The 14,751-nt window shown below is 51.0% G+C and overlaps 1 protein-coding gene across 1 annotated transcript in view; it reads right to left on the reverse strand.

Annotated features, from left to right (window-relative positions):
• LOC139235680 (von Willebrand factor A domain-containing protein 5A-like) overlaps positions 1 to 9,262 on the reverse strand; it is a 45,039-nt gene extending 35,777 nt beyond the window's left edge. Inside the window, exons 1-3 of the mRNA XM_070866719.1 lie at positions 9,015 to 9,262; positions 3,792 to 3,841; positions 222 to 424 (exon numbers count right to left, since the gene is read on the reverse strand). Of these exons, the coding sequence (XP_070722820.1) occupies positions 222 to 424; positions 3,792 to 3,834 (246 nt within the window). The 5' untranslated portion in view covers positions 3,835 to 3,841; positions 9,015 to 9,262. The remainder of the gene's footprint in view (positions 1 to 221; positions 425 to 3,791; positions 3,842 to 9,014) is intronic.
• Between the last annotated feature and the right edge of the window lie 5,489 nt (positions 9,263 to 14,751).

The following is a 14,751-nucleotide window of genomic DNA, read 5'->3' on the forward strand; positions in this document are numbered from 1 at the left end:
CCCTCACCACACCTCAGGAACCCCCCCCCTCCTCCCTACCTCAGGAACCCCCACTCCCCCACAGGAACCCCTCCCTCACCACACCTCAGGAACCCCGCCCACCTCATGAACACCCCACACATCAGGAAACCCCTCACCGCCTCAGACACCACCCCACCGCACCACCCCACCGCACCTCCCCCCTCGCTCCCCCCCCCCCCCCCCCCCAACCAATCTCCCACCTTTTGTTTCTCCTTAATCTCGGCCACAATCCTCTTCCCATCCACCGTGGCCTGGAAGTTGTAGACTGCGGCGTCGCTGTCCATGGGAAAGACGAAGACGGCCTCCACGGGATTGGTCTCCTCATTCCTGTACTCGAGGCTCGCAGTGACATCGGCCACGAAGCCCGTCACCTCCAACTCCACCGAGATCTTCCTCAGGGGGACTACGACAAGGGGAGGGGGGGGAAAGAGAACAGCACGGTGAGGAGAGTCAGCACAGGGGGCCAATAGACACAATCCCTTCCCATTCACTCCTACTGTACACAATCCCAATGGACCCAACCCCTTCCCATTCACTCCCATTGTACACAATCCCAATGGACCCAACCCCTTCCCATTCACTCCCATTGTACACAATCCAAATGGACCCAACCCCTTCCCATTCATTCCCATTGTACACAATCCCAATGGACCCAACCCCTTCCCATTCACTCCCATTGTACACAATCCCAATGGACCCAACCCCTTCCCATTCACTCCCATTGTACACAATCCCAATAGACCGAACCCCTTCCCATTCACTCCCATTGTACACAATCCCAATGGACCCAACCCCTTCCCATTCACTCCCACTGTACACAATCCCAATGGACCCAACCCCTTCCCATTCACTCCCATTGTACACAATCCCAATGGACCCAACCCCTTCCCATTCACTCCCATTGGCTGATCTTCGACCTCAACTCCACTTTCCTGCACTGTCCCCATATCCCTCGATTCCCTAAAAATCTATCGGTCTCGGCCTTGAATATACTCAAAGACTGAGCCTCCACAGCCCTCTGGGGCAGAGAATTCCAAAGATTCACCCCCCTCTGAGTGAAGAAGTTTCTCCTCATCTCAGTCCTAAATGGCCGAGCCCTTATCCTGAGACTGTGACCCCTGGTTCTAGACTCCCCAGCCCGGGGGAAACACCCTCCCTGCATCTACCCTGTCAAGCCCTGTAAGAACGTTGTATGTTTCAATGAGATCACCTCTCATTCTTCTAAACTCTAGAGAATATTGGCCCAGTCTACTCAATCTCTCCTCATAGGACAATCCCCCCATCCCAGGAATCAGTCTGGTGAACCTTCGTTGCACTCCCTCTGTGGCAAGTATATCCTTCCTTAGGTAAGGAGACCCAAACTGTACACAATACTCCAGGTGTGGTCTCACCAGGGCCGATATAATCGCAGTAAGGCGTCTTTACTCTTAGACTCAAATCCTCCTGTAATAAAGGCCAACATACTATTTGCTTTCTTCATCACTTGCTGTACCTGCATGTTAACTTTCAGTGATTGGTGTACAAGGACACCCAGGTCCCTCTGAACACCAACATTTCCCAATCTCTCACCATTTAAAAATACTCTGCTTTTCTAGTTTTCTTACCAAAGTGGATAACTTCACATCTCTCCACATTATATTCCATGTTCCATGTTCTTGCCCACTCACTTACCCTGTCTATATCCCCTTGAAGCCTCTTTGCATCCTCCTCACAACCCCAGCTTCTTCAGCCTATGCACTAACTGAAGTCCCTCATCCCTGGTACGATTGCAGCAAATCTCTTCCGGACCTTCGCCAAGGCCTTGATATCCTCCCCAAAGTGCGGTGCCCAAGATATATTGGGAACATAGGAACAGCAGGAGGCCATTCAGCTCCTCGAGCCTGTTCTGCCATTCATGAGATCGGGGCTGACCTGTATTGTAATTCTATCCATCCACCTGGGCTCACAAGAACATAAGAATTAGGAGCAGGAGTCGGCCATTCGGCCCCTCGAGCCTGCTTTGCCATTCAATAAGATCATGGCTGATCTTCGACCTCAACTCCACTTTCCCGCCCGATCCCTTGATTCCCCTGGACTTCAAAAATCTAACGATCTCGGCCTTGAATATACTCAAAGACTGAGCCTCCACTGCCCTCCGGGGCAGAGAATTCCAAAGATTCACCCACCCTCTGAGTGAAGAAGTTTCTCCTCATCTCAGTCCTAAATGGCCGAGCCCTTATCCTGAGACTGTGTGACCCCTGGTTCTGGACTCCCCAGCCCGGGGGGGGAAACACCCTCCCTGCATCTACCCTGTCAAGCCCTGTAAGAATGTTGTATGTTTCAATGAGATCACCTCTCATTCTTCTAAACTCCAGAGAGTATCGGCCCGTTCTACACAATCTCTGCTCATAGGACAGTCCCTCTCGTTCCAGGAATCAATCTGGTGAACCTTCGTTGCCCCGCCTCCAAGGCAAGTATATCCTTCCTTGGATAAGGGGACCCAAACTGTGCACAATACTCCAGGTGTGGTCACACCAGGGCCCTGTACGATTGTAGCAAGACCTCCTTACTCTGATACTCCATCCCCCTTGCAGTAAAGGACAATGTGCCATGTGTCTTCCTCATTGCTTGCTGTACCTGCATGCTCGCTTTCTGTGTTTCTTGCACAAGGGACACCCCAAATCTCCCTCAACACCAACATTTCAAAGTTTCTCACCATTTAAAAGACATTCTGTTTTTCTATTCTTCCGACCAAATTGAATAACCTCACATTTCCCCACGTTATACTCCATCTGCCTCCTTACTGCCCACTCACTCAGTCTATCTATATCCCTTTGTAGATGCTTTGTGTTCTCCTCACAGCTTACTGTCCCACCGAGCTTTGTATCATCAGCAAACTTGGATACATTACACTCGGTCCCTTCATCTAGGTCATCGATATAGATTGTAAATAGCTGAGGCCCCAGCACTGATCCTCACGACATCCCACGAGTTACCGCCTGCCAACCTGAAAATGATCCATTTATCCCTACTCTCTGTTTTCTGTCCGTTAACCAATCCTCTACCCATGCGAATACATTACCTCCAATCCCATGAGCCTTTATCTCGCGTAATAATAATCTTTTACATGGGCACCTTATCGAATGCCTTGTTGGAATCCAAATATACTACATCCACTGGTTCCCCTTTATCTATCCTGCTAGTTACAGCCTCAACAAACTCTAATAAATGTGTCAAACACAATTTCCCTTTCATAAAACCATGTTGCCTCTGCCGAATCATGTTATGATGATCTAAGTGCCCCGATACCACTTCCTTAACAATGGATTTCCCGAGGACTGATGTCAGGCTAACTGGCCTGTAGTTCCCAGTTTTCTCTCTCCCTCCTTTCTTGATATCCCCCAATACCCTTGGCGAGCAACAATGGATCAAGCTCCGATTTTAAAAATCACTCATTGAGCTAAGATCTATTGCGTTTTCCGGGAGTGTTCCACACTTCTATCACCCTTTGGGACAAGAGGTGTTTCCTGACCTCTCCTCAATGGTCTGGCTCTGATTTGAAGATTGCGCCCCCTTGCTCTCGACCCCCCTCACCACTGGAGAAACGTATTTCTCCATCTACCCGTAGCCATTGCTTTCAAAATCCTGAAAACCTCAATCAAATCGACCCCACAACCGGCGATATTGCAGGGATTATGAGCTTGGTTTGTGTAAGCTCTCCTCAAAACCCCAATGGGCCCAGCCCGTTGCCGGCCTGGTGCCCACCGACCAGTAACTGGGAGATCCTTTACCTGGGGTGTTCTTCAACGTCAACAGTCCACAGGGTCTTTCCATGGTGCGGCTGGAATGTGAAAAAGACGTGAGTAGCGTGGGCATTGAATCTGGGCACTCCCCATCAGTCTCCCCGTTTATAACCCACCTTTGCAAGCCACAAAGCTTGGCCACCACGGACTCACTCGGAGCCTTGTCACACCAGGAGCAAGGTTGTGTCGTCGAGGTATTAGCCGCGAATGCTTGCTGACAAAGACCATGTTTAGAGACTGCAGAGGGTCACTGAAAGTTCCCTCGGGTCTCAAATATCAGGCTCCAGGTCGCTGATCTCAGATATCAGGCCTGAGGTACCAGGCCTCAGGTACCAGTACCTAGGTAACAGCCCCAAATACCAGGCCTCAGGGTCCTAAATGGCAGATCTCAGGTACCAGGCCTAAGATATCAGGCCTCAGGTACCAGGGCCCTAGGTAACAGGCCCCAAATACCAGGACCCATGTACCAGAGTCCTAGGTAGCAGGCCCCAGGTATTGTACCCAAATACCAGGCCCAAATACCACGCGCCAGGTACCATACCCAAATACCAGGCCCCAGGTACCAAGCACCAGGCCCAAATACCAGGCCCCAGGTACCAGGCCCAAATACCAGGCCCCAGGTACCAAGCTCCAGGTACCAGGCCCAAATACCAGGCCCCAGATACCAAGCTCCAAGTACCAGGCCCAAATACCAGGCCCCAGGCCCAAATACCAGGCCCCAGGTACCAAGCTCCAGGTACCAGGCCCAAATACCAGGCCCCAGGCCCAAATACCAGGCCCCAGGTAGCAGGGCACCTGTCCCTGGGCCCTCCCTGCTCTGTGGGGCCCAGCACCATCCCAGCCGGGGCTCTCAGTCACCGAGCGGTTGGGGGGGGCGAGACGCGTTCACCAGCTCGGGATGTCAGCAGCCTCTGCGTATGTGACAGACAAACGACCCAACGCCAGCTGTGTGGGGGGCCCACTGGGGTTTGTGATACAGGAACGAACACTCGGGGCATTAGGGCCCAGGGACGGAGGAACTGCAATCACGTGGAGGAATTTCAAACCTCTCCATCGTCACCATTCTGGAAATTCCCCCAAAATGCCACAGCAGAATAAGAGGTCAAAGGTGAGAGCCTCCCATGTTACAGGCGTGACCTTCTGTCCCCGGGGCATCAGCCTCCCATGTTACAGGCGTGACCTTCTGTCCCCGGGGCATCAGCCTCCCATGTTACAGGCGTGACCTTCTGTCCCCGGGGCATCAGCCTCCCATGTTACAGGCGTGACCTTCTGTCCCCGGGCCATGTGTGGTTGGTGCAGAGCTCATACACCCCCAGCCGTGGCTCAGTGGGTCATCATCCGGTTGGCAACCAGAAACCAGTGGGGTGCCGCAGGGATCAGTGCTGGGCCCCCAACTATTTACAACCTACATTAACGACTTGGATGAAGGGACCGAGTGTAATGTGGCCAAGTTTGCTGACGATACAAAGATGGGTGGGAAAGCCAATTATGAGGAGGACACAAAAAATCTGCACAGGGCTATAGACAGGCTCAGTCAGTGGGAAAACATTTGGCAGATGGAGTATAATGCGGGAAAATGTGAGGTTCTCCATTTTGGCAGAAGGGGAAAGGGGGGGGGTCTCTGTATCTAGGGGAGGGGGGGGTCTCTGTATCTAGGGGAGGGGGGGGGTCTCTGTATCTAGGGGAGGGGGGGTCTCTGTATCTAGGGGAGGGGGGGGGTCTCTGTATCTAGGGGAGGGGGGGTCTCTGTATCTAGGGGAGGGGGGTCTCTGTATCTAGGGGAGGGGGGGGTCTCTGTATCTAGGGGAGGGGGGGGTCTCTGTATCTAGGGGAGGGGGGGGTCTCTGTATCTAGGGGAGGGGGGGGTCTCTGTATCTAGGGGAGGGGGGGTCTCTGTATCTAGGGGAGGGGGGGGTCTCTGTATCTAGGGGAGGGGGGGGTCTCTGTATCTAGGGGAGGGGGGGTCTCTGTATCTAGGGGGAGGGGGGGGGGTCTCTGTATCTAGGGGAGGGGGGGTCTCTGTATCTAGGGGAGGGGGGGGTCTCTGTATCTAGGGGAGGGGGGGTCTCTGTATCTAGGGGAGGGGGGGGTCTCTGTATCTAGGGGAGGGGGGGGTCTCTGTATCTAGGGAGGGGGGGGGTCTCTGTATCTAGGGGAGGGGGGGGTCTCTGTATCTAGGGGAGGGGGGGTCTCTGTATCTAGGGGAGGGGGGGGTCTCTGTATCTAGGGGAGGGGGGGTCTCTGTATCTAGGGGAGGGGGGGGTCTCTGTATCTAGGGGAGGGGGGGGTCTCTGTATCTAGGGGAGGGGGGGGTCTCTGTATCTAGGGGAGGGGGGGTCTCTGTATCTAGGGGAGGGGGGGGGTCTCTGTATCTAGGGGAGGGGGGGGGTCTCTGTATCTAGGGGAGGGGGGGGAGGGGCTAGGTCTCTCTGTAACTCATCATCATAGGCAGTCCCTTGGAGTCGAGGAAGACTTGCTCCCACTCTGAAAGTGAGTTCTCAGGTGACTGAACAGCCCAGTATGGGAATTACAGTCTCTGTCACAGGTGGGACAGACAGTGGTTGAGGGAAGGGGAGGGTGGGACTGGTTTGCCGCACGCTCCTTCCGCTGCCTGCGCTTGCTTTCTGCAAAAGTTTCTATAGATATGTAAAGAGAAAAAGGTTAGTAAAGACAAACGTAGGTCCCCTGCAGTCAGAATCAGGGGAAGTCATAACGGGGAACAAAGAAATGGCAGACCAATTGAACAAGTACTTTGGTTCGGTATTCACGAAGGAGGACACAAACAACCTTCCGGATATAAAAGGGGTCAGAGGGTCTAGTAAGGAGGAGGAACTGAGGGAAATCCTTATTAGTCGGGAAATTGTGTTGGGGAAATTGATGGGATTGAAGGCCAATAAATCCCCAGGGCCTGATGGACTGCATCCCAGAATACTTAAGGAGGTGGCCTTGGAAATAGCGGATGCATTGACAGTCATTTTCCAACATTCCATAGACTCTGGATCAGTTCCTATAGAGTGGAGGATAGCCAATATAACCCCACTTTTTAAAAAAGGAGGGTGAGAGAAAACGGAATTATAGACCGGTCAGCCTGACCTCAGTAGTGGGTAAAATGATGGAATCAATTATTAAGGATGTCATAGCAGCGCATTTGGAAAGAGGTGACAAGGAAGGACATTCTTGCTATTGAGGGAGTGCAGCGAAGGTTCACCAGACTGATTCCCGGGATGGCGGGACTGACCTATCAAGAAAGACTAAATCAACTGGGCTTGTATTCACTGGAGTTCAGAAGAATGAGAGGGGACCTCATGGAAACGTTTAAAATTCTGATGGGTTTAGAGAGGTTAGATGCAGGAAGAATGTTCCCAATGTTGGGGAAGTCCAGAACCAGGGGTCACAGTCTGAGGATAAGGGGTAAGCCATTTAGGACCGAGATGAGGAGAAACTTCTTCACCCAGAGAGTGGTGAACCTGTGGAATTCTCTACCACAGAAAGTTGTTGAGGCCAATTCACTAAATATATTCAAAAGAGAGTTAGATGAAGTCCTTACTACTCGGGGGATCAAGGAGTATGGTGAGAAAGCAGGAATGGGGTGCTGAAGTTTCATGTTCAGCCATGAACTCATTGAATGGCGGTGCAGGCTAGAAGGGCTGAATGGCCTGCTCCTGCACCTATTTTTTATGTTTCTATAGGTCCAAATCAGCATGGATTTGTGAAAGGGAAATCATGCTTGACAAATCTTCTGGAATTTTTTGAGGATGTTTCCAGTAGAGTGGACAAGGGAGAACCAGTGGATGTGGTATATTTGGACTTTCAGAAGGCTTTCGACAAGGTCCCACACAAGAGATTAATGTGCAAAGTTAAAGCACATGGGATTGGGGGTAGTGTGCTGACGTGGATTGAGAACTGGTTGTCAGACAGGAAGCAAAGAGTAGGAGTAAATGGGTACTTTTCAGAATGGCAGGCAGTGACTAGTGGGGTACCGCAAGGTTCTGTGCTGGGGCCCCAGCTGTTTACACTGTACATTAATGATTTAGACGAGGGGATTAAATGTAGTATCTCCAAATTTGCGGATGACACTCAGTTGGGTGGCAGTGTGAGCTGCGAGGAGGATGCTATGAGGCTGCAGAGTGACTTGGATAGGTTAGGTGAGTGGGCAAATGCATGGCAGATGAAGTATAATGTGGATAGATGTGAGGTTATCCACTTTGGTGGCAAAAACAGAGAGACAGACTATTATCTGAATGGTGACAGATTAGGAAAAGGGGAGGTGCAGCGAGACCTGGGTGTCATGGTACATCAGTCATTGAAGGTTGGCATGCGGGTACAGCAGGCGGTTAAGAAAGCAAATGGTATGTTGGCCTTCATAGCGAGGGGATTTGAGTACAGGGGCAGGGAGGTGTTGCTACAGTTGTACAGGGCCTTGGTGAGGCCACACCTGGAGTATTGTGTACAGTTTTGGTCTCCTAACTTGAGGAAGGACATTCTTGCTATTGAGGGAGTGCAGCGAAGGTTCACCAGACTGATTCCCGGGATGGTGGGACTGACCTATCAAGAAAGACTGGATCAACTGGGCTTGTATTCACTGGAGTTCAGAAGAATAAGAGGAGACCTCATAGAAACGTTTAAAATTCTGACGGGTTTAGACAGGTTAGATGCAGGAAGAATGTTCCCAATGTTGGGGAAGTCCAGAACCAGGGGACACAGTCTAAGGATAAGGGGTAAGCCATTTAGGACCGAGATGAGGAGAAACTTCTTCACCCAGAGAGTGGTGAACCTGTGGAATTCTCTACCACAGAAAGTAGTTGAGGCCAATTCACTAAATATATTCAAAAAGGAGTTAGATGTAGTCCTTACTACTCGGGGGATCAAGGGGTATGGCGAGAAAGCAGGAATGGGGTACTGAAGTTTCATGTTCAGCCATGAACTCATTGAATGGCGGTGCAGGCTCGAAGGGCCGAATGGCCTGCTCCTGCACCTATTCTCTATGCTCAGCGCCCTCCCGGATGCACTTGCTCCACTGAGGGGAGTCTCGGTAGCTGCGGGGGTCTCTGTAACTTGGGGAGGTCTCTGTGTCGCTGGCTGGGGCTCTCTGTCCCGATGAGGCATTTGGTAACTGGGGCGTGTCTGTGCTCCGGGGAGTGTTTCTGTAACTGGGCTGGGCAAATCACACGCAGCTCAAAACCTAAAGGTTTCAACCAAAGAATGTTTTACCTTCTCTCTCTCTCCTTGCGTGTCCTCTCTGTCCACCTCTTACTGTCGCTCTTCCCTCACTCTGTCGCTCCGGACAGTTTCAACCTCCGTCCTTGCAATGTAAACAGTGCCTGGTGCACCCCACGGGCTTCTCCCTCTCCCTCTCCCTCTCCCGAGCTGACCTGGCGCAGCCTCTTTAACTGTAGGGAACGTCTCTCAATCACTGCAGTTTTATTTACAATAACATCACGACAGCCTCTTCACCATTTCCTGTTTCCTGTTCAATGCATTTTTCTAGGTCACTTCCTCTTGGGTCTTGCCTGGTGTGTGTGTGTGGTGTGGATATATGTGGGGTGTGTGTGTGTGTGGTGTGGATATATGTGGGGTGTGTGTGTGTGTGGTGTGGATATATGTGGGGTGGGTGTGTGTGTGGTGTGGATATATGTGGGGTGGGTGTGTGTGTGGTGTGGATATATGTGGGGTGGGTGTGTGTGTGGTGTGGATATATGTGGGGTGTGTGTGGTGTGGTGTGGATATATGTGGGGTGTGTGTGGTGTGGATATATGTGGGGTGTGTGTGTGTGTGTGGTGTGGATATATGTGCTGTGTGTGTGCGTGGTGTGGATATATGTGGTGTGTGTATGTGTGGTGTGGATATATGTGGGGTGTGTGTGGTGTGGATATATGTGGTGTGTGTGTGTGTGGTGTGGATATATGTGGGGTGTGTGTGGTGTGGATATATGTGGTGTGTGTGTGCGTGGTGTGGATATATGTGGGGTGTGTGTGCGTGGTGTGGATATATGTGGTGTGTGTGTGTGTGGTGTGGATATATGTGGGGTGTGTGTGCTTGGTGTGGATATATGTGCTGTGTGTGTGCGTGGTGCGGATATATGTGGTGTGTGTGTGTGTGTGTGTGGTGTGGATATATGTGGGGTGTGTGTGTGTGTGTGGTGTGGATATATGTGGGGTGTGTGTGTGCGTGGTGTGGATATATGTGCTGTGTGTGTGCGTGGTGTGGATATATGTGGTGTGTGTGTGGTGTGGATATATGTGGGGTGTGTGTGGTGTGGTGTGGATATATGTGGGGTGTGTGTGTGGTGTGGATATATGTGAGGTGTGTGTGCGTGGTGTGGATATATGTGCTGTGTGTGTGTGTGGTGTGGATATATGTGGGGTGTGTGTGTGTGGTGTGGATATATGTGGGGTGTGTGTGTGTGGTGTGGATATATGTGGGGTGTGTGTGCTTGGTGTGGATATATGTGCTGTGTGTGTGCGTGGTGTGGATATATGTGGGGTGTGTGTGTGTGTGGTGTGGATATATGTGGGGTGTGTATGTGTGTGGTGTGGATATATGTGGGGTGTGTGTGTGTGGTGTGGATATATGTGGTGTGTGTGTGTGGTGTGGATATATGTGCTGTGTGTGTGTGTGGTGTGGATATATGTGGGGTGTGTGTGTGTGTGGTGTGGATATATGTGGGGTGTGTGTGGTGTGGTGTGGATATATGTGGGGTGTGTGTGGTGTGGATATATGTGGTGTGTGTGTGTGTGGTGTGGATATATGTGGTGTGTGTGTGTGGTGTGGATATATGTGGGGTGTGTGTGCGTGGTGTGGATATATGTGCTGTGTGTGTGCGTGGTGTGGATATATGTGGTGTGTGTGTGTGTGGTGTGGATATATGTGGGGTGTGTGTGTGTGTGTGGTGTGGATATATGTGGGGTGTGTGTGTGCGTGGTGTGGATATATGTGCTGTGTGTGTGCGTGGTGTGGATATATGTGGTGTGTGTGTGGTGTGGATATATGTGGGGTGTGTGTGGTGTGGTGTGGATATATGTGGGGTGTGTGTGGTGTGGATATATGTGGGGTGTGTGTGTGGTGTGGATATATGTGAGGTGTGTGTGCGTGGTGTGGATATATGTGCTGTGTGTGTGTGTGGTGTGGATATATGTGGGGTGTGTGTGTGTGGTGTGGATATATGTGGGGTGTGTGTGTGTGGTGTGGATATATGTGGGGTGTGTGTGCTTGGTGTGGATATATGTGCTGTGTGTGTGCGTGGTGTGGATATATGTGGGGTGTGTGTGTGTGTGGTGTGGATATATGTGGGGTGTGTATGTGTGTGGTGTGGATATATGTGGGGTGTGTGTGTGTGGTGTGGATATATGTGGTGTGTGTGTGTGGTGTGGATATATGTGCTGTGTGTGTGTGTGGTGTGGATATATGTGGGGTGTGTGTGTGTGTGGTGTGGATATATGTGGGGTGTGTGTGGTGTGGTGTGGATATATGTGGGGTGTGTGTGGTGTGGATATATGTGGTGTGTGTGTGTGTGGTGTGGATATATGTGGTGTGTGTGCGTGGTGTGGATATATGTGCTGTGTGTGTGCGTGGTGTGGATATATGTGGTGTGTGTATGTGTGGTGTGGATATATGTGGGGTGTGTGTGGTGTGGATATATGTGGTGTGTGTGTGTGTGGTGTGGATATATGTGGGGTGTGTGTGGTGTGGATATATGTGGTGTGTGTGTGCGTGGTGTGGATATATGTGGGGTGTGTGTGCGTGGTGTGGATATATGTGCTGTGTGTGTGCGTGGTGTGGATATATGTGGTGTGTGTGTGTGTGGTGTGGATATATGTGGGGTGTGTGTGTGTGTGGTGTGGATATATGTGGGGTGTGTGTGTGCGTGGTGTGGATATATGTGCTGTGTGTGTGCGTGGTGTGGATATATGTGGTGTGTGTGTGGTGTGGATATATGTGGGGTGTGTGTGGTGTGGTGTGGATATATGTGGGGTGTGTGTGGTGTGGATATATGTGGGGTGTGTGTGTGTGGTGTGGATATATGTGAGGTGTGTGTGCGTGGTGTGGATATATGTGCTGTGTGTGTGTGTGGTGTGGATATATGTGGGGTGTGTGTGTGTGGTGTGGATATATGTGGGGTGTGTGTGTGTGGTGTGGATATATGTGGGGTGTGTGTGCTTGGTGTGGATATATGTGCTGTGTGTGTGCGTGGTGTGGATATATGTGGGGTGTGTGTGTGTGTGGTGTGGATATATGTGGGGTGTGTATGTGTGTGTGGTGTGGATATATGTGGGGTGTGTGTGTGCGTGGTGTGGATATATGTGGGGTGTGTGTGTGCGTGGTGTGGATATATGTGCTGTGTGTGTGCGTGGTGTGGATATATGTGGTGTGTGTGTGTGTGGTGTGGATATATGTGGGGTGTGTGTGGTGTGGATATATGTGGGGTGTGTGCGTGTGTGGTGTGGATATATGTGCTGTGTGTGTGGTGTGGATATATGTGGTGTGTGTGTGGTGTGGATATATGTGGGGTGTGTGTGGTGTGGTGTGGATATATGTGGGGTGTGTGTGGTGTGGATATATGTGGGGTGTGTGTGGTGTGGATATATGTGAGGTGTGTGTGCGTGGTGGGTGGATATATGTGCTGTGTGTGTGTGTGGTGTGGATATATGTGGGGTGTGTGTGTGTGGTGTGGATATATGTGGGGTGTGTGTGCTTGGTGTGGATATATGTGCTGTGTGTGTGCGTGGTGTGGATATATGTGGGGTGTGTGTGTGTGTGGTGTGGATATATGTGGGGTGTGTATGTGTGTGTGGTGTGGATATATGTGGGGTGTGTGTGTGCGTGGTGTGGATATATGTGCTGTGTGTGTGCGTGGTGTGGATATATGTGGGGTGTGTGTGTGTGTGGTGTGGATATATGTGGGGTGTGTGTGTGCGTGGTGTGGATATATGTGGTGTGTGTGTGCGTGGTGTGGATATATGTGGTGTGTGTGTGTGGTGTGGATATATGTGGGGTGTGTGTGGTGTGGATATATGTGGGGTGTGTGTGTGTGTGGTGTGGATATATGTGGGGTGTGTGTGTGCGTGGTGTGGATATATGTGCTGTGTGTGTGCGTGGTGTGGATATATGTGGTGTGTGTGTGGTGTGGATATATGTGGGGTGTGTGTGGTGTGGATATATGTGGGGTGTGTGTGGTGTGGATATATGTGGTGTGCATGCGTGGTGTGGATATATGTGCTGTGTGTGTGTGGTGTGGATATATGTGGTGTGCATGCGTGGTGTGGATATATGTGCTGTGTGTGTGTGGTGTGGATATATGTGCTGTGTGTGTGGTGTGGAGTGGATATATGTGCTGTGTGTGTGTGCGTGGTGTGGATATATGTGGGGTGTGTGCGTGTGTGGTGTGGATATATGTGGGGTGTGTGCGTGTTGTGTGGATATATGTACTGTGTGTGTGGTGTGGATATATGTGCTGTGTGTGTGTGTGGTGTGGATATATGTGGTGTGTGTGTGGATATATGTGCTGTGTGTGTGTGTGGTGTGGATATATGTGCTGTGTGTGTGTGTGGTGTGGATATATGTGGTGTGTGTGTGGTGTGGATATGTGCTGTGTGTGTGGTGTGGATATGTGCTGTGTGTGTGTGGTGTGGAGATATGTGCTGTGTGTGTGTGGTGTGGATATATGTGCTGTGTGTGTGGTGTGGATATGTGTGTGGTGTGGATATATGTGTGGTGTGGATATATGTGGGTTGTGTGTGTGTGTGGTGTGGATATATGTGGGGTGTGTGTGTGTGTGGTGTGGATATATGTGCTGTGTGTGTGTGTGTGGTGTGGATATATGTGGGGTGTGTGTGCGTGGTGTGGATTTTTGTGCTGTGTGTGTGCGTGGTGTGGATATATGTGGTGTGTGTGTGTGTGGTGTGGATATATGTGGGGTGTGTGTGTGTGTGGTGTGGATATATGTGGGGTGTGTGTGTGCGTGGTGTGGATATATGTGGGGTGTGTGTGTGCGTGGTGTGGATATATGTGCTGTGTGTGTGCGTGGTGTGGATATATGTGGTGTGTGTGTGGTGTGGATATATGTGGGGTGTGTGTGGTGTGGTGTGGATATATGTGGGGTGTGTGTGGTGTGGATATATGTGGGGTGTGTGTGTGTGGTGTGGATATATGTGGGGTGTGTGTGCGTGGTGTGGATATATGTGCTGTGTGTGTGTGTGGTGTGGATATATGTGCTGTGTGTGTGCGTGGTGTGGATATATGTGGGGTGTGTGTGTGTGGTGTGGATATATGTGGGGTGTGTGCTTGGTGTGGATATATGTGCTGTGTGTGTGCGTGGTGTGGATATATGTGGGGTGTGTGTGTGTGGTGTGGATATATGTGGGGTGTGTGTGTGTGTGTGGTGTGGATATATGTGGGGTGTGTGTGTGCGTGGTGTGGATATATGTGGGGTGTGTGTGGTGTGGATATATGTGGGGTGTGTGTGGTGTGGATATATGTGGGGTGTGTGTGGTGTGGATATATGTGGGGTGTGTGTGTGTGGTGTGGATATATGTGGGGTGTGTGTGCGTGGTGTGGATATATGTGGGGTGTGTGTGCGTGGTGTGGATATATGTGCTGTGTGTGTGCGTGGTGTGGATATATGTGGTGTGTGTGTGTGTGGTGTGGATATATGTGGGGTGTGTGTGGTGTGGATATATGTGGGGTGTGTGTGGTGTGGATATATGTGGGGTGTGTGCGTGTGTGGTGTGGATATATGTGGGGTGTGTGTGTGTGTGGTGTGGATATATGTGGGGTGTGTGTGTGCGTGGTGTGGATATATGTGGGGTGTGTGTGTGTGTGGTGTGGATATATGTGGGGTGTGTGTGTGCGTGGTGTGGATATATGTGGGGTGTGTGTGTGGTGTGGATATATGTGGGGTGTGTGTGTGTGTGGTGTGGATATATGTGGGGTGTGTGTGTGCGTGGTGTGG

Source organism: Pristiophorus japonicus, chromosome 23 (genome assembly GCF_044704955.1).
Source record: "Pristiophorus japonicus isolate sPriJap1 chromosome 23, sPriJap1.hap1, whole genome shotgun sequence".
Taxonomy (NCBI): domain Eukaryota; kingdom Metazoa; phylum Chordata; class Chondrichthyes; family Pristiophoridae; genus Pristiophorus; species Pristiophorus japonicus.